General features: G+C 41.7%; 1 protein-coding gene across 1 annotated transcript; it reads right to left on the reverse strand.

Annotated features, from left to right (window-relative positions):
* Positions 1-9,746: 9,746 nt before the first annotated feature.
* On the reverse strand, positions 9,747-18,419 carry b3galnt2 (beta-1,3-N-acetylgalactosaminyltransferase 2). Its single transcript, XM_068568101.1, has 12 exons — positions 18,222-18,419; positions 17,295-17,421; positions 16,803-16,903; positions 14,436-14,635; positions 14,200-14,295; positions 13,469-13,576; positions 13,304-13,382; positions 12,652-12,835; positions 12,193-12,318; positions 11,839-11,998; positions 11,688-11,744; positions 9,747-10,699 (listed from the first exon to the last, which is right to left on the reverse strand). Exons 1-12 carry the CDS (start codon positions 18,328-18,330, stop codon positions 10,562-10,564), a joined length of 1,485 nt encoding a protein of 494 aa, XP_068424202.1. The 5' UTR covers positions 18,331-18,419; the 3' UTR covers positions 9,747-10,561.

Here is an 18,419-nt window from a genome sequence, read left to right on the forward strand (position 1 = left end):
ATACATACATACATACATGAAATTTGGTCTCTGCATTTAACCCATCCATAGCAATTTAGCAGCAGTGGGATACACCCAGCGAGCAATTGGGTGTCCAGTGCTCAAGGACACTTCGATATGCAAACTAGGGATCGAACTGTTAACCTTGTGGTCGCAGGGTGGCCAATCTCCCCGTGAGCCACAGCCATCATCATCATCATCATCATCATCATGTGCAGTATATGTAATCGTACATCATACGCCTTCCCCTGTTCCACCAGATGCATGTGTTTGTTTTTCAACACAACGGATACTTTTGCAACTCCGTGCTGAATGGTGCGGGCCTGTGAGGCGCAGCTGCTGATGCAAGTTGTTACACAATCCCTCTTTTGAGGAACCTTGACTGAACACTCACACAGGCTGGTTGCTATGGTTGGTGTTTGGTCTGAAATACAGGGCGCTATCTAAATCCTGTATTATCAGCTGCTTCTGTTGAGGGTTTTTTTTTTTCTTTCTTCCGCTGCTGAAAAGAAGCGCAGCACCGGTGGACAGAGGCTATCTGTCTCAGACGGCTTTGTTGACTCACTGAAGCTCTTGACAGCTGCAATTCAATCAATTATGTGTATTTCAGATTGAATTGTGGCTTCCTGAGAAATGCATTTATTCATCAAATGTCAAATTTCTTGCCTCTGCTAATGTTCTTTCAAAAGCAGCTACAAGTGCAGGAAAATGCGACGCAAATGCGTTTCTAAATTTGATAAACAGTGGCAATGTATGAAGTGGCTTTCCCAGAGCTGACTTTAAGTCTATTACAATAATTAAAGCCTCTCACGGTTCTCATTTCTTCCATCTCTCCAGGTTGACTGGATTGATTTTCTACACCCACAGTGTCTGAGAATGGCTTTTGTGTGAAGAGCGACGCGGCTCACTCACGGTCTCCCTCATCGTCTGCAAGCTTTGGATTATTTATCACTGGAGCTTCACATAGTTTGTGTTGTTTTGGGAGCACTCCCAATAGATCTTTCATAAATATTCTTATACGGCAACAACAACAACATTATTTAAATCTTCATGGCTGAGAATGGAAACATAAGCTGCTTGTACACCTTCACGTGTTTCAGCGTTTGTTTTGGTTTTGTTTGGTGATTCTGCTGAATTGAGATATTACTTTTATAGAGTTTATTCTATTATCTTTTGTTTTAAATGCTCTACTCGGGTGGAGTTTTCTTAGATTGCTGCACCTTGCTCGTCAGTCACACACATTGGAAGTGCCACCTCGACTACGCGTTATCCTTCTGAAGAACGCCATCAAGAGACGTCTCCTTACAGAGCGCCTCAAACTGGTTGTCAGGCGATGATGTGCAGATGTTAGGACCGATCCATTTGTTCCACATCTAAGAATACGTTGTGGGTTTGCTGTACCTCTCTTATGAAAAGATCCTTTGCAACTCACAAATATCCACTTTCATGTTGAAGAAGGTTCGGCACATCACTGAAAGCAGGAGCATGATGTGCAATAAATGTATATGAAATCAAACACAATGCTCATGGTAAGCAAAATGTCCCCCACTGCAATAGTGTTGCACCGTAATGTTTTTTAAATACCTTTTAGAAACAACAATGGAGCCCTGTAGTCCAGAACTTGTCTGTGTGACCGACTCGTCCTTTTTTATGTCCCTTGATCCACCGTCTTAATAAAAAGTTTATTCATGCCAGTGTGGTTATCATATTTATGTCACTTTTCCCAGAATAACACATGTTCTCATCCATAATTCTTCCAGCACTCACTTGTTTGTAAAAACCTCAGTGCGCCCTGGTGTCCCATTGGGGATAGAGAGAAATAACAAGGTACTCTCTTGTTTCTGCCTGCAACCACTGTCGGCTGCATGGAACTGTCTTCTTTGAGTTTAAAATCACTGGTTAAAGTGGGAGCACCAGCAACTTCACCCATTTGAGTTCAGTTTGAGCTTCATCAGAGTATAGTAGCCTGTGAAAACAATCGTTGTATAGTTTTATAGTTGTACGGTGTGGCTATGAAGGAAGCTGTCTTTCTTGAAAGATATATCTTTAGATAATTTACTTTATTAATCCCCAAGGGGAAATTTGTTGTCATAGTAGCAGCGCCACACACTTTACAGACACCAAAGGGAATAAACTAAAGACACAAAATAATTATATATATATATATATATATATATATATATATATATATATATATATATATATATATATATATATATATATATATATATTCATACAAAATGGAATACAAATAACTGCCGTGTATTAAGGAAATTAAATTAAATGTAAACAGTGTGCAAAATATGTCAAATATATTTCTAGAATTTAATAGAATACAAATAACTGTGCATAAATACACAATAGACTACAAATAACTGCATATATGAAGAGTACATCAACATAAATGTAAATATAGATGTGAATGTGTAAAGTGAAAGTTAGTCCTCAGAGGCCAGAGGTGATTTGTTGTACAGTGTAATTGCAGTGGGCAGGAATGTTTTCCTATTAGGGCGTCTATTTAAGCCTTTATTAGTCCAGCTGAAGGATGACAGGAAAGGGAGGTCGTGAGGGGGGATGTCACGCAGCAGAGGGCAGCCAGGACTCGGTCTGCATCTCGCTGGAGGAACTTTCTAGGCTTACATTTAGTGGTTCCAAATCAAGAGCAGAAATCCTGTAATGCAAAATGGGAAATGGCGTTTAAAGGATCCGGACATTCACCAGGCAGGTATGAGTCGAACAAAATGTGCTTCTGAGATGCATTATGAGAGAGTAGGATCCAGCTTAACCCACACTAGGGAATAAAAAGTCAAGATGTCATGTCTCTCTGATGCATCCATTGTTACCATTCTTCTTCATATCCGACTCCCGACCGCATGCAAGTGCAATGAGAGATGGCTGAAGTGAAATGCTGAACTGAGAGCAACTGCATTCACTTAGCTGACATCCTGACATTGCTTCCATACATGGTGTTGCTTCAGGTTACATCAGATGACTGAGTGGTTTCCAAGACTCTCATCATCAGACCAGTGAGCTAAATCATGATCCTCTTAAAAGAAGGAATGACTGTCAGAAATGGTTCAGTAATGACTAATTATCTTTCACAAACACTGGTAATTCTGCTGTGTTACTTTGTTAGAGCAGGATTACCAAAAGGCTTTATGGAAACTCCTCCATCTAACCGGTGTTTCCATCACTTTGTGTGTAATTATGCGCTCTGTCTAATCGCCAAGCTCCTACTGAAGCCAGATCCACAATGTCACACAGCTGTGTTCAGCAAATGTTTGCATAAAAGTGACAGCCATAACCTCTGCAGGCTGACACACTTGCCGCTATGGAAATGAGGGAGAGAGCGAGAGACAGAGGGAGCTCTGGGTGTGCGATTTTAATTCAGGAATGAAAATGTTGCCCCATTAGGGCATAGTTGTGTGTCTAATAATAACGTCTCATTCCCATGAATCAGAATCAGCCAGAACTACTGGTTTTAGATGCTGGGCGTCGTGAATAAATTATTTCCTCCTTGTTTTAGAGGAGCAAAAAAAAGAAGCTGATTGACAGCAGTGTGTATTGCTCCACAAGAAAAGTCTAAGCATCTGGAGTTGTTGGAATGATGCAGACGCACGCCACTCAGCAGACTGTAAGCTCTTCTTTCAGAGATCTGGGCCAACTGTGTCCTGAGCTGAAGCAGGGCATCTTCACTGTGACACTATCGGTAGGTTTTAATTTAATCCATAATGTACTGTATGTTTCCATTGTACAGTAAAATAAGACATGTGTACCGCCCTCACTGGTGGTAGCATATAATCTATAGTTTATATATGTTGCTTGAATAGTTATTGATATTTTCCGAATGGTCTGCAACAGCGGATCCCTCACCGGGATACTGCCAGTAAGAGCATCATTTACTGGGTGGACACATATTGTAAGCAAGACCGCTGCAGTGAAACACGTCTTCAAAAAGGACACTACCGTTTTTGCCCACAGGGACCGCCAAAATCATCACACAATGAAGGTTCTGTGATGTAGCTTTAAGATTATGTAAGAAGATAACCTTAACCTTGCACTTGATTCATGACTTCATTTCGTTACTGTAGAACCTGAATCAGAAGCAAACTGCACACGCTGCATTCAAAGTGTCACATCCACAACCAGCCGGTGTGTTTGACTATCGGCTACGCCGCCGGTCAGCGGGGAGCGGAACGAACTGCTGAGTGAAGTGAACTCGTGGTCACAGGCCTGCAGGCCGCAGACACAGTGGAGGAAAACTGTGAGCACACTGTTATTGTTTTGCACGGTGTGTTGGACTCCCGGCTAACAGAACTAGCAGCGCCGCTGATTACAGCCTCTATGTTGTCGCCACTCAGCCGCTGCTATGCGGGCAGACAGCTTAGTGAGTTTAGTTTTGCCTTAGGCGAGATAGTAAGATGTCTTAAGGGCCAACATTGTGTTATTGATTGATTGATGGCTGGTTGAGTTGGTTCTCCTTCCACTGTGTCTGGCAGAAACAGAAGGAGTGGGAAACAAGTTGTGTGTGCATGTTTTTCTTCTTGAGGCACTTCATATGCAGCTACTGTCAGCGCTCTTCTTTTTTTATGTGATCCAATTAATTTGCCAGAAAGTTGGACTGTTATTCCCATAATTGTATCCATTTATGGCAGATGCCAATGGAACAGAAATGGGTCATTTAGCGTTTCCTAGAAACACAATTTTATACAAGCTAATCATAATAAAATGATTAATAATTAATGACTAAATAAATAAAGACAAAATGGAAAGAATGATAATTTAACAATGCAAACGTCCACTTTTTGTTTCATAGACTAATGTTATTTGCAAAATAACATTAGCTCCAATTATGGCAGAATAATAATAATCAGCTTTATGTTTTATACAATATTGAATTGAAAATGATTAAAAAATACTAATCACTTACTGAAAACATCATACATTTAAAGTGAAAAAATAGTTTGTAGCTATGTTTTAATTCATCAGCTTGGTTAACAAGTTGTGCTCCATGAATGTGTAATCATAAACACATTGATTGTATCCGATATGGCATTTCTATAGATTTCTAAATGGTCCACCTGCTACAATACATGTTCTGTCACTTCCCATTTCAGTGTGATACTTTCTGTGAATGATTATTTCAACATACAAGTTCACTTTTTTCTCTACAAACTCTTGTGTTTAGTGTTTTCCTGTGACTTCCTGTGTGAATATCTTGATACAAGGAAAATGAAGCGATATGAGTTAATATTTTTGTTCTATATATTCTCACATCAATCTACAAGCTCATGGCTTATGCAACATATTTTTGTGAAGAGTTGCCAGGTTTTTACCAAATCCTGCATATATCTTTGTCATTTTATTTAAAAACATTGTGTAATCTCAAAGTAGAGGTCAACCTTTCTGCTGAAATGAGGAAATATGTGTCTGTCATCACATCTCTAATGACAGAGTTCAGTCAGCATGTCCAAGATTTTTCTGTCATTGAGAACAAGATTAAGCTGTGGAAGAGTCTGCACTAGAACTGATGGAAATGCAGCGTGATGATTCGCTAAAGAATATGTATATATATATATATATATATATATATATATATATATATATATATATATATATATATATATATATATTGATTTCCTACATCTCGACCAATGCAAAGTACAAATTACAAGTACATCTTTGTGATTGTGAAACCATTTCACATGTTTTATTCAAGCATATGCCACTACCTCAAAGTCAGGAAAAACTGCTGCAAATCTCAACTTCAACGACTTGAAGTCTGGGTTCCCCCCTCGCAGCCACCATGACCAAGGGAGGGAATTTGAAAATCAGCCGTTCACTCAGTTGAAAATCCTCTATGGCATGGCCGGATCTATTAACCTGTGGGAAACGGTCAAGTGGAACAGGACTTTGTTGCAGATGCTTAAGACACGGAATAAAACACATAAATCACACTGGAAGGAGTCTCTTAACGAGCTGTTATGTGCCTATAACTGTACCTGATGTGAAGTGACAGGTTATTCACCATTTTACCTTCTTTTTGGTAGATCACAGGGGCTTCCAGTTGATGTGCTGTTTGGGTTGTACACAGAGTCAGGTTACAGTGACCAGCGAGACTATGTGGAGAAATGGAAAAGAAGTATGGAGGAAGCGTATGTCATTGCAAATGAAAATGCTCAAAAAGCTGCTGAAAGGAGTGAAAAGTATTATGACTCCAAAGTTAGGAGCTCAGTGCTACAGCCTGGTGAGCGGGTTCTGATCCAAAATCTGACAGCAGCAAAACTGTGCGACTTTCGGGAAGACGCACTCCACACAGTGATGAGAAGAATTGGGTCTGACCGGCCGATTTATGGAGTAAGACCAGAAGATGGTAAGCGGCGCTCCAGGGTCCTGCACAGAAATCCTGTGACCTGTGACCTTTTGAGACACAAGCAGAAGTGAGAAATAACGACAAAAGCAAACAAGAAAAAAAGACACCAGCCTGCATTACAGCCTCAAGAGTCTGAAGACAGCGGGGATGGATATGATCTTCGCTCCGAGCCCGTTTCATGTTTTCACGTGCAGAGTCATGGATGAAGCCTGAACACGGGCCCCTGCAGTGGATCAGAGAGTCGGAGGGACAGTGCCTGCTGCTGTGCCAGAACAGTCACCATATACCTCTCCATCATCAAGTGCTGAACTTGGAGAATCAGCTTGGTATCCCTTCATGCTGCGGCATCCAGGCATCCAGCTGTTACCGATCTACACCCGGACTGGTCCCATGGCGGCCCGCCTCACAGCCGTACTACCTTCAGCCACTCTGTATGTCTGTAGTCCTTTTTTGGGGCTAGGACCATGGGCTTTTTGTGGACACAAATTGTGAATATGGCCTTCATTTGAGCCGTGACCCTTGACCTTTGTTCAAGCGTCGGCTCGCAGAAGAGGATCTACAGCATGAAGTTCATGAGAGACTGTTTAATGTCAGAAAATATTTGAGTGAATGTTGGGAACACATTTCTTTTGTAGTGTGACACTTTGAAAGATGGTGGAAACCTGACATTGTTGTGGCTTTGTGACTTTTTATGACATAGTATATGATATGACATATGATTTTCTTTTTGACAAACTATGCGGTGACATTTCTATGGACATAATATAAATGACTTTGACTAGAATAGTGTGGCTTTTAATGACTTGTTTTTAATAATTCTGTAGCAGTTTTTATGACTTTTGGCATGCTATTCTAGGACATTTTTAATGATATACTATAATATTTTTGACTCACTTTACTATTAATTCATGAACTTTTCTCAACATACTATAAAAAACTAAACTGACTTGTTAAATCTTGTTTTTCATATTACACTCCAACCTTTTTATGACTTGTTTTTTACTTTTTAATAGCCTTAATTTCTATAGACGATACTTTTTTTGACTTTATACCATGACATGCGGTGGACTTAGTTCTAAAAAAACTATGACTTTTTTTATGACTTACTATATGATGATATTCTTTTGACCTTTTTCATCATACTACACATCAATGCAACAGCATATTCAACACATTATTATTTTACTCTTTAATGACAAAAAGTAATAGATAAGGAGTAAAATAGTTGAATAAATTGATAAGTAGTTGAAATAGTTCACTTAAAATACATAACAATACATAGATGTAATAGTCAGCTGAAAGTAAAGAATGCAGTTAACATTAACAATAGAATTGCATGAACAAATCCAACAATACACACTTCACTCGTTCAGCCCTCGTGTGTTGCATCAAGCTAGGGATATAAAAATGTATATTTTCATAACTTGGGGAACTCTCACGAGTCACGTTCGAGTCATATTTATGGTTTATGTTAATATTTATGGTTGAATTGTGTTATAAACATGTTAAATGGACTTACATGCTCTCGTAAGCCCAGGCTGTTTTTGCTATGTCACATCAGTGGCTTCGGTATCAATTCATGATAGTACGAGGACTTGGAGAGTGAGGAAGACCTCCTGATGAAGAATTCTGCCCCCAGTTTTGAGTGCATCTGTTGTTTATACATCCATATTGTAATCCATTCATAAGTAGATATTTGGAACATGTGGATTGCTGTTCATTGTATTTAAACTTGTTTGATGAGTTGTTGGGGAACATTAGACCAATGAACTCTCATTGGTCGACACATAATTGTGTTTCGCCAATGAAACCAGACTTGAAGAATACAGGACACACATGTGTAATGTCAACATATTCTTGTGTTCAATCTGCAGAGCAATGACTTTTAAGAAGAGCTGAGACTTGAGATGAAAAGGATTTTATAAATACAATTAACTTGAGCGACCAAGTTCTCTGTTTTCTCAGAGCAGTGCTCGTCACAGGCTGAACAGATAATTGCACATTCATGGCAAAATATTAATAGAGTGAAAATAAGTCAGTGGTTCAGGGAATTGTACTCCCAATGTCGATTGCAAAGAATTACACACTTGCTTAAGGGCAGACGATTCAAAACGTGTGGGTGGGGGCGGGGAGTATTTATATCAAACATGGATGAATCAGATATTCTTACCGACTTAGCTGAGCTATTTTCATTACCCCTGTTAGTAGTCCAAATATTGTTTTGTTAGTCATGATCGCTTTTTAAACATGCGGCTTTGGGAGAGACTTCATGCTCACAAGTATTGATCTCACACAGAACAAAGGAATCATCGAGTGGTGTTTCTTCCCTTTTGACGCATCATTTCACACCATTTAACTTTTGCTCGTGCCAATAACAGGAGCATTTTTATTCCTGCTTAAACTATATGGCAGTATTCCGAGGAATAGTACTCTGCACATGATGAACATGTAAATACCCCTCATTGTACATCAGCGGGAAAGGAGAGTTGAAATCTTAAAAAGTTGCAAACAGTTAAATTACATGCAAAGACTGAGGTATGTATATTGCAGTTGAGTACTGTAATTCATAGGCAAACATTGTACACTTTGTCTCAAGTATAATGTGGTTGATTTGGTATGAAAGAGAGAACAGGGCTCATACACACCCACAGAGCCGAGGAGGCAGAAGATGTGGAGCACATCTCTGAAAATAGAAAATGCTGATAACTTCTACACGTTAGAGGTAAGTGACAATATCCCCACAGGGCTCATCAAAGTTCAGACCAATTCAATAACTTCATCTTCTACAGAAGCATTAGAGCAGAGATGAGACAGCTTTTTTTTTTCTCTTTCCCCCCATCTGCGTGTTATTTCAACACTTCTCTCTCGCTTCACGTTGAAGGGCTTTGAGCTAAATCAGCATGAGCGAGGCTGATAGGGGGAAAGTAACGTCCTTATCTACGTAGGAGAGCAGAGCCGATATGACTGTCAAAAATGCAGCTCAGTGAAGGAGCGGCGTGGAAAGGCTACGATCAGGAGGGTGAGGAGAAAGTTACAGGCTGGATGTCTTCAGTCCTGTTGATTTAACGAGGGTGCGGATCTATTTTGGGGCCACAGGTTTCCCTGCTCATCATTTCAGTGGTGTCTGTCTGACTGTCTCAGGAAAACAATCCCATCATGGCAGGGATCTCATATTCCTTGTACGTTAAAGAAACCGACTTCTGTAAGAGCACGAGCAAAGCCCGTTTGCTGCCTGCGAGTGTCTCTGGTGCTGACTGAGCAGCACTAATGGCTAAAGCAACGCTTCAGGCACAACATGGATCCAACACAAAATCAGAGACTTTATCGCGCGCCTCGCCCCCATAAAAGAAACGATGAAATCCTTCATCTGTCTGAAGTGTACTTTATTACCTGTGAGGAGGGTTTCAGAAAACCAGTGTTAAACAAGTGAGTCTTTTTCAGTCGCTCTGATCGCTTTGTGTTGATATCACACACGTTAACGTACACACATGATGACGCCTAACAAACACAGTAAGGCCAGATCACTAGTTGCACAATGACAGTTACGGTGTGTGTTTGAGCGAAAGCGTGGTGTGAATCTACGAAAAGAGGAAGAAGGTGAAAAGCTTAAGACAATAATTTACAAAACATAGCAATGTAAAGCAGTCATTCCATCAAATATCCATTTTAAACCAAAAAGCTGAAGTCTTTCAGGTATTGGGGGGACCAATAATTATATTTTTTACAGAGCACTCAAGTCTTACAGCAGTGATTCTTTACATGATGACCACATACTGGCATTGCACATGGTTCGTGTGCTTGACTAAAGCATCTTTTAATCCCGTCTTTGTCCACATTGTCCATTCCACTGAAGGCGTTTTCAATCTTAAACATAAAAAACTGAGTTCATGATACAAATGCTGACACAATTCTACAGCTACATGTGAGTATTTAACATACTCTGAAGTTGCAACATGTTTTTATGATGTTGGTATTTAATATTAGTTTGTGATTATTAAGAAATCTAAAAGTTTTAAAGTTTATTTCCTCATATTTCTGAGCTCCAATTGGTTCATTGTAAAATTGTCACCCATAAAACTGTTAAACAGCTCAGTTTGGGGTTAGAAGGACGCCACAGAAACTCAACTGGCAACTGGCGCCAAGTGCAGTTTACCCACAGTGCCGCCCGGCACTGAATTAGAGTCAAATTCAGTGGCCCCAAGGGCAACCACAGGGGTCCTGACAGGCCCTCTTCCTGTCCCACAGGATGTGCAGCTCCTCGGTGGTGTGTTGGGGTGACGACAGCATGTCCAGGTAGCACTCTTTCTCACACAGCCAGCCGGGGTCCTAGCAACATGTATGTTCAAAGGTCAGTGTGAACATGCACAAGCTCGTTGGGTTATTATCCTCACACTGGCCAAGTTATTTTCATGTTTAACTGGTAACATACTGGACTCAACGTTTCCCAGATTAAACCAGTGGACAAAACGAATCATGTTGCGCTGCCATTTCACAGAAAATGCTAAGCTCAGCGTTTCACCTGCACGACAGCGACACAGGTGTTTTCACCTTGTGAGTCTGTGTGTGTGTGTGCGTGCGTGCGTAAGAGCCGTCAAGGCCAGATGAGGTCAAGGAGAGACCAACTTTAGCAAAAATAACAACAGAAGAGAGTTTGAGTACTCTACCGGGCATTAAGCAGTAACAAAGTTTAACAGTTGTGTAGTTGAGATCAAAAAGAAAAAGCCAAAATCACAGATGGGTGTGGTCCACCCCATTTTAAGCCTTCGGCCTGATTTGGCATCACAACTGGTGTGGTACTATTAAAAGACAGTCTCTAGTATATTTTTCTATCGTTTTATAATTCATCTTTCCACTGTCCAATTAATCCTGTGAGTGTCATGACTTGTCGAGCGCTTCAAACTTGTGTAAAAGAAGCTACAAGAGAGCTTGGTTGATAACAAAGCCAGAAAGCTCATCTTCATTGACATTAGAGGCAAATATTACAATTCCAAGAAACATGTTAAGAGTTATTTTTATGTTTTCCCTTTCAATTGATATGGCATATTAAACTATGTATGAAAGACGTGTCTCTCCTCCCTCTGGAAAAAACATTGTATACATGATTACGTTTTCTACTATGACTACTCTTTTTAGATTGAATGCCTCGCTCATCTAATTTAGATTGATAGCGGACTGTGAACACGCCAGGGACATTGATGGAAAGGGCAGGACGATAAATTGCATTTCACAAGCACACATACAATCAAACCAAATCATGTGTGATCACTGTGCGTCATTGTAGATGGAAGTTCTGAATGTAATCACGTTTTCTTACCTGATATTTCTGTGGTCCAACAGCTGCCATCCATATGCCCATGCTCACATCTTCTCCCTGAAAACAAGACACCCAGAACAGACGCCTCTCATTATAGTCACGACGAATTACCATCATGCACCATGCCGTCTCTTCCTCTTGGGTACTCTACCTGGTAGGCCTTCAGCTGATCAGCATTACTGGCGAGCCACTGGACCAGGTCACGAGAGACCACGTAGCCCGAGCCGCAGGCGAACGCCGGGTACGCTGGACTCGCGTACTCCAGCTCTTGCCACTTCCCAATGCGGTCCACTGCCCAGCTTTGTCTGAAACTGGGTCAGGATGGTACATACATTATCCTCACACCCCGTCTTCCCTTCAACTGACCCATCATTGTTTTGACAGCGCATCCCGGAGTCTTTCATCTTGAGTTTTGCCGACAGTGCACTGAAGTTAAGTTGCAAAAACAAGGGGACTAAAATCATCGGCGAAATATACATTGTCAACAGGGTGAGTTTGTACTTACTTCCCCCACCAGAAATTGCTGCGCTTGAGACCCTTATGGTCAATCTTCATTAATACTGAGTCCACGTCGATGTAACAATCATCATCCGTCTTCAGCAGCAAATTAAAGTCAGCGTTTCCCACCGACCTGTCGGAGAGGGAATTTGCAACCTTAATAGAAGCCCACCTTCTGATTTTTGGCAATATCCCAGAGTGGATTTACTTTAAAATATCAGCGAGAATTAAGGGCAGCAGGTCTTGCAACTAAATAAAACACTTCCTAAAGCTTAAGACAACTCTAGTCTATTTTGCTACCTGACGACTCACAACTGTACTTTTTTTTCTGACCGAGCGATTGCAATCGTGATTCTAACAGCGAGACTTTTGGGGCGACGACACACTTTCATTTTTGCTTGCTGATTTCCTCAGAGGGCCCAGGCAATTTGGAGACAGAGAATCGAGTCATTAGCACTCGCTGTACCATTTATAGAACTGAAGCAGTTTGGAAGGCACGTTCCTGTAGGTGTCCACCACGTCCACAAACACCATGTCGCCATGCCTGAGGCTCTCCTGCTGCAAGGCGGCGTCCTCCTGCCTCAGCCTGGAGGCATGGTGCTCCATCCTGGCCGGGCGGCCCCGCAGGAGCCCCGACAGACCGTCTTCATCTGACAGAGGAGGGAGGGGGCATAGGGAGAGGGAGCAGGATAAGTAATATGATTTTTTTTTTTTAAATCACATTAACTTTTGTGTGAATACACAAAGGCAGTTTTGAGGGACAATAACTTAAATCACTGGCTGCCAAAAACATTAAAATAGAATTAAAACGTTTTACAGAATGGATCATTAGTTCTGTTTTCAGAGATTATTGGATTGTGAATTTAATTTAGTTTCCCCCAAAATGGCTACAAATCCATTCCCAGATTAACTCGAATGCAAACACATGCAGGTCCATTAATAATGCAACACAACAGGGTAGAGAGGGGAAAAATAAATGTGATTTGGATTTGGCAGGTATGCAAGAGCCCTGAGGTGAGAAAGGAGCTAATCTAATAACCTGCAAGCAAGAACAATGTGTTTTTTACATTTTTACATCAGGACTTAAGCTCAGACTTATATTCTGTCGCTGGACCAACCATAGATAGTAAATGTGAACCCTCCAGCCAAACCGGGAAATCCAAGCGCACTTCTATGAGGCAATATGCCCTCTGCGATCTGCAAACCAAGGAAACACGCGCACTTTAAAACTTGAGAAGGAATATTCTTAATACATCCATTTAGGATTCCCAGTCGGTACGTACAGACGAGATCTTGAGGACACCTCCTCCATCATTGAGCTGCACAGAGGAGTCGACTGTTGTCAGTCCAGCAGAAGCCATATTCTCCCAAACCAGCGTCCCCTCAAAACCCTGGAAAAAAGATAGACTTTTAATTATGTTGCATGGTGTTGTTCTGAAAAGCACCATTTAAACTAAGCAACATCATTCTGTACACTGAGCAGTATCGCTACCATGGAGAACACAGACATCAAGTCCTCTGTACAATTTCATTATTGTCTATTTATAGTCATGAGATTAACTGTTTTTCTTGTGGTTTAACTCCTCACTTTGTACTCCAGGACCCTGTGACATCACTACTGGGTGTGGTTTCAGGTGCAACGAAGCACGCTTTTGACGATGTGGTCAGTTAAAATACACTTGAACCCTTCAACCAGAGACCGCAAGAAAAACACTGCATTTTAACCTGGTGTTAACCTTCGGGGCTTTGTAATTCAGCGTTTCACTTTCTGGGTTGCTTCCTGGAGATAAATACACATTATAATATGTCACAAAGTCTAGGAATAGAGATCAATTCTGAGATGCGGGAGTTATTTTAGATAGTTGTGTTCAGCTTCTGGTTTTCAGTGAATATTTTCTTTAAGAAGGAACTGCTTTATTCAAATAAAACTTGCAGAAAACATATTTCAAAAGTTTAATGTGAAAAATCAAAATAACGTAAACCGGGATATTAGAAATACACGTGAGAACCTGACCTTCGGCAGGATGAACTGCTCCACAGGTTTGTACCACAGCCCGCTCATCAGGGTCCCTGTGCTGATGGCGCTGAAGCGAGCAGTGACCACAGCCTCCTGCAACAAAAAATACAGAAATCAGGAGTTGCAAAATGTACCTCTGTTGACAGTGAATACCACACCGCAGACTGTTGAATGAAAGACTTTATTTGAGTATTTATTGGGTGCAATAAGCTCAGAGGTGGAGGTTCCCTTACCTCCTGGTCCAGCTGGAGAAGCTTCACCGTCACATTGCTCTGAAGCTCCGACTGGGTCCCGCTGGGAAACACCCCGAGCCTGGTGATCACCACCGGGTGGAGGACCTTGAAGTCCAAGGCGATGGCCGACGCGTCGGAGGGGGCGAGCACCGAGGGGTCTGACACCCTCACCATCTCTATCTCCGCATCCTGGCCGGCCACTGGCACACAGGGATGGCAGAGATTACTGCACAAGCACACATCACATTTATTACAGTCCCAACGTGCTGACCGCCTCTTTCTGGTGATGAAGACTGAGTGATTCGGGTGGAGGGCGAGCGTTCTGAGAAGAAGGCCGACTCTGGTAAAGCTACACCATCAGCACTTTGAGAAGCTGCTTCTTGGGACGGCTCGTCTTCAAAGCGAGCTTCTGCTCGTGAGTGTGGTTTCTTAATTACAAAAGAGCCGTTTATTACCCGGAAGATCAATGAAAAGATCAAGGCTGTGAAAGGGAAGCCGGCTTTTTACTTTATATGCATTCTCCACAAGTTCTGCCTCTCACTTCAAAACAAAGACAATTAGAGGTGAAGAACACAGACAAAGAGAAAGCTGTACTTTATCAAACCAAATGTTTCTCACACTGACGGAGTGGAATTGAGCTGCGAGGACCTACATTATTTAATATTCCTAATGCTCACCAGATGATTACTCCTGAATCAAAACAAACAATCGAACTTTAGCATAAGTCATTAACAATAAACAGCATATTTTACAGGTTTTTACTATGTATTGGTGATTTTTTTCTCTCGATATTGGGCAACAACTAAAAAGGTGTATAATATTCTACATTGTTTACAGTCCAACAGTTAATTATGCAATGTAAAAATTAAGCCCCAATAAGGGCTGCATCTGATAATTATTACATTAGTAGTTAATCTGTAGATCATTTTCTTGATCAATTAACATTGAGTCTATAAAATGTAAAAAAAAAAAAAAAAAAAGACTCCTTCGTATTACTTATGATTGACTGATTGGTTCTTGATTTCTTTTCTTAATTTCCGTGCATGCACACAATGTACCCAAACCCCACCGGTTTACCAGACGCCAGAAACAAAATGTGCAGTGGTCAAACATTTCATTACTAAATAATCTGCCTTCTCTCCTAAACTTGTCACATTAAAATCTGCTACAAAAAAGACACAACTCAAGTTTTTCATCGTCCTCCTGCCAGAAGAAATGAACATAAATAATATAACACAAATATATAATTTTACTTGTCCACACAACAAACAAAGTTGGACCTCCTCTGGAACTTGTTTTGTCCAAATCTCGCTCGCACGCAATGTAAAAACAGATTATATTACATTGATTTGTTGAAATGTTTCGACTAGAGCAGAAACAATTAATCAAACATTGTAAAAACAGAAGCATTATATTAACCTTTATAACTCAAAATCATTAAAAGTAAAACAATTTTTAAAAAAAACTCTCAAATACAAAACACTGAATTATTAAAACAGAGGCAAAATAGCATTCCTCTTATTGTAGTCCCATAGAAAAATCCCATGCAGCAAAAAACACATTTCAACAACAATAACTTGTCCGCTTAACGTGTGCTTTGACCTGAATCCTAAGTCAGGTACCCAACTGTGTTTAAAAGCAGCCGTTGTCTCTTTCTCTTCCAATCACAACGAGCATCTCGCTGCAAAGCCGCCTGCTCGCCTCCTATTCTGAAGCGAATCACGTCAGCACTTACAGGCATTAACACAGCGGAGAGCAGAGAATGGGCAGGAGAAATAAAGCGCCACCGTGACCCTAAAGGCCGGCGTCTGAAAAAGCCCATTCTGATGAGCAGTAATTGTGTTTTCATGAAGGCAGCTAACAAGGAAGTGACCGGGAAAAGTGGTGAAATGGCTGACTTGAACTGGCTCTGTGAAGGTGAGAGACATAACAATTACTGCGGTTGTTCCTTCTGACAGTAAGCCCGTTCAATTAATTCCTATATGGTGCGTCAATGCTTCGTTTAGTTTTTCTTTTCAAGCGTTAACACGCAGCTCCAGTTGCGGCTGCAGTAGCCGGGAGAGATTTCTGCTTTGGCCTTGGGTAAGGAAAGGAAAAGAAAAGAATGGTGTCCTTGAGCTGTGGGTGAACATGAATAAGGCGTTTTACTTATTTTTTCTTCTAAACATGCATTCTTTCATTCTTTCAACGCCTCTCCTGTTATTATTCTGCCTTGGCTTCACTATCGACGACGCCGCTTACAAGCAACAAATCGTACACGGAGTATCTTTCCATATTACAGCTGCACCCTCGTTAGCGGGGTGAGGCTGATGATCATCATCATCATCATCATCATCATCATCATCATCATCGTCGTCATCATCTTACCTGGCTCTGTAAAGTTCAGGAAGGAGCAGGAGTAGGGATCCTCCCTGTCCTCCTCTGGAATGGGACACCCATGTTCGCCCACGATGAACTTCACCCCCACTCTGGAAATGAGCACAAACACAAATGCATTCTCCTTTCTTTCTTTTCCTTTTTTTGTGTGCAATATCTGGCTGTAAGATTTCTAAAGCTTGTCCATCTTATCCACCCTCCGTTGCCATGGTTACGCAGGGTTGCTTAAAGGCCACCACGCCTTATCTTTGCTCAGATCGCTGAATGAGAAGGAAATGGACCAAAAGGAAGAATGAAAAGAGAGGACAATATTGGCCTCTGGTCAGGTAAAGATAAAAAACAGGTTGGTGGTGGGGCGGTCAGTTATTTGCTGACAGCTGCAGGCTTTATTTCCACGTTATGATTCTGTCCTTGAAACGAGGAGAGAAGAAAGAAAGAAAGAAAGAAAAACCAGAGCAGAAGTTGGAGCAGCGCCCTACAGACCTGTGCTGGAAGAGAGGGTGATCTCGGAGGTATCCCAGCCAGGTCTCCCTTATCGCTCGTCGCAGTTCATGATGGTGTCTCGCTGACAGCACTCCCACCAAAACTTCATAGAAAGGTAATGATGCATCTGCATTGGAAACAGAAAGCAATGCTAAAATATTTAAATGAGAAGAACAGCAGGACATCATTTCTTATTCAGTGAAGAGGTGGATGAGGAGAAAATATGACTATGGCATACAGTCGGTGACAACGGTAGGGAACAATCAGACAATATATATATATATATATATATAATATATATATATATATATATATATATATATATATATATACACACACACACACACACACACACACACACATACACATTTATTTTTCTAAATCCCACTTTGAGGAATGCTTGATGTGTGTGTCCCATGCCTGACTGACTCCGACAGCAGTTTTCTCTAAAAAAAACAAAAACAACCCCACTTACTTTGAGATGCATCCTAGAATTACCATGATTGAAATAATCTTCGCGCAACAAAAGCTGGAGACACTACAATGCTGTGCAGGGTCACCAGTGAGTCCCTTTGAAAGCAGAGAGATCAGTACAGTCGCAGGACAGAGAGGCTCAGCCCGCTCGCTCCGTCTCCAGGCGGTGGACTATCCCATCAACGCCCGACACCACTGGACTGTTGCACTCACGTCATTTCCCACCAAAACACCACACATGAACGCGTACACAGCCTCACGAGCGAAAAACCTAAACAACCTGTTTTCCCCCCAAACTAACAACAACATACACAGGCACACAGAAACACACACACACACACACACGCACACACACCGGAGAGGTGAAAGCAAAGTTAACCAGCCGCTCGGTCGGAAAGAAAAAAGTTGCGAGGCTCCGAGGCGGTGAAGCCCGGCATTGTGGTTGAAAAGTACCCGAGTGTGTGCTGCGGTCCGGCGGCGCGGAGGGGGCTCGTGGTGCCAACCACACGTGCACCAGGACGGCGACAGCACAGGGCAGCAGAATGAGCGCGAGCCTCCGCATGGACGGAGCCCTTCATTCAGCCGGAGCAGCTTCAGCTTTGGCGGCGCGGAGCCTCTTCCTGAGCCGCGCGCTGCTCGGTGTGAGTCGCT

The sequence above is a fragment of the Clinocottus analis genome, unplaced genomic scaffold (assembly GCF_023055335.1).
Source record: "Clinocottus analis isolate CAN_PGR_092001 unplaced genomic scaffold, fCliAna1.0.p SCAF_8, whole genome shotgun sequence".
Taxonomy (NCBI): Eukaryota; Metazoa; Chordata; class Actinopteri; order Perciformes; family Cottidae; genus Clinocottus; species Clinocottus analis.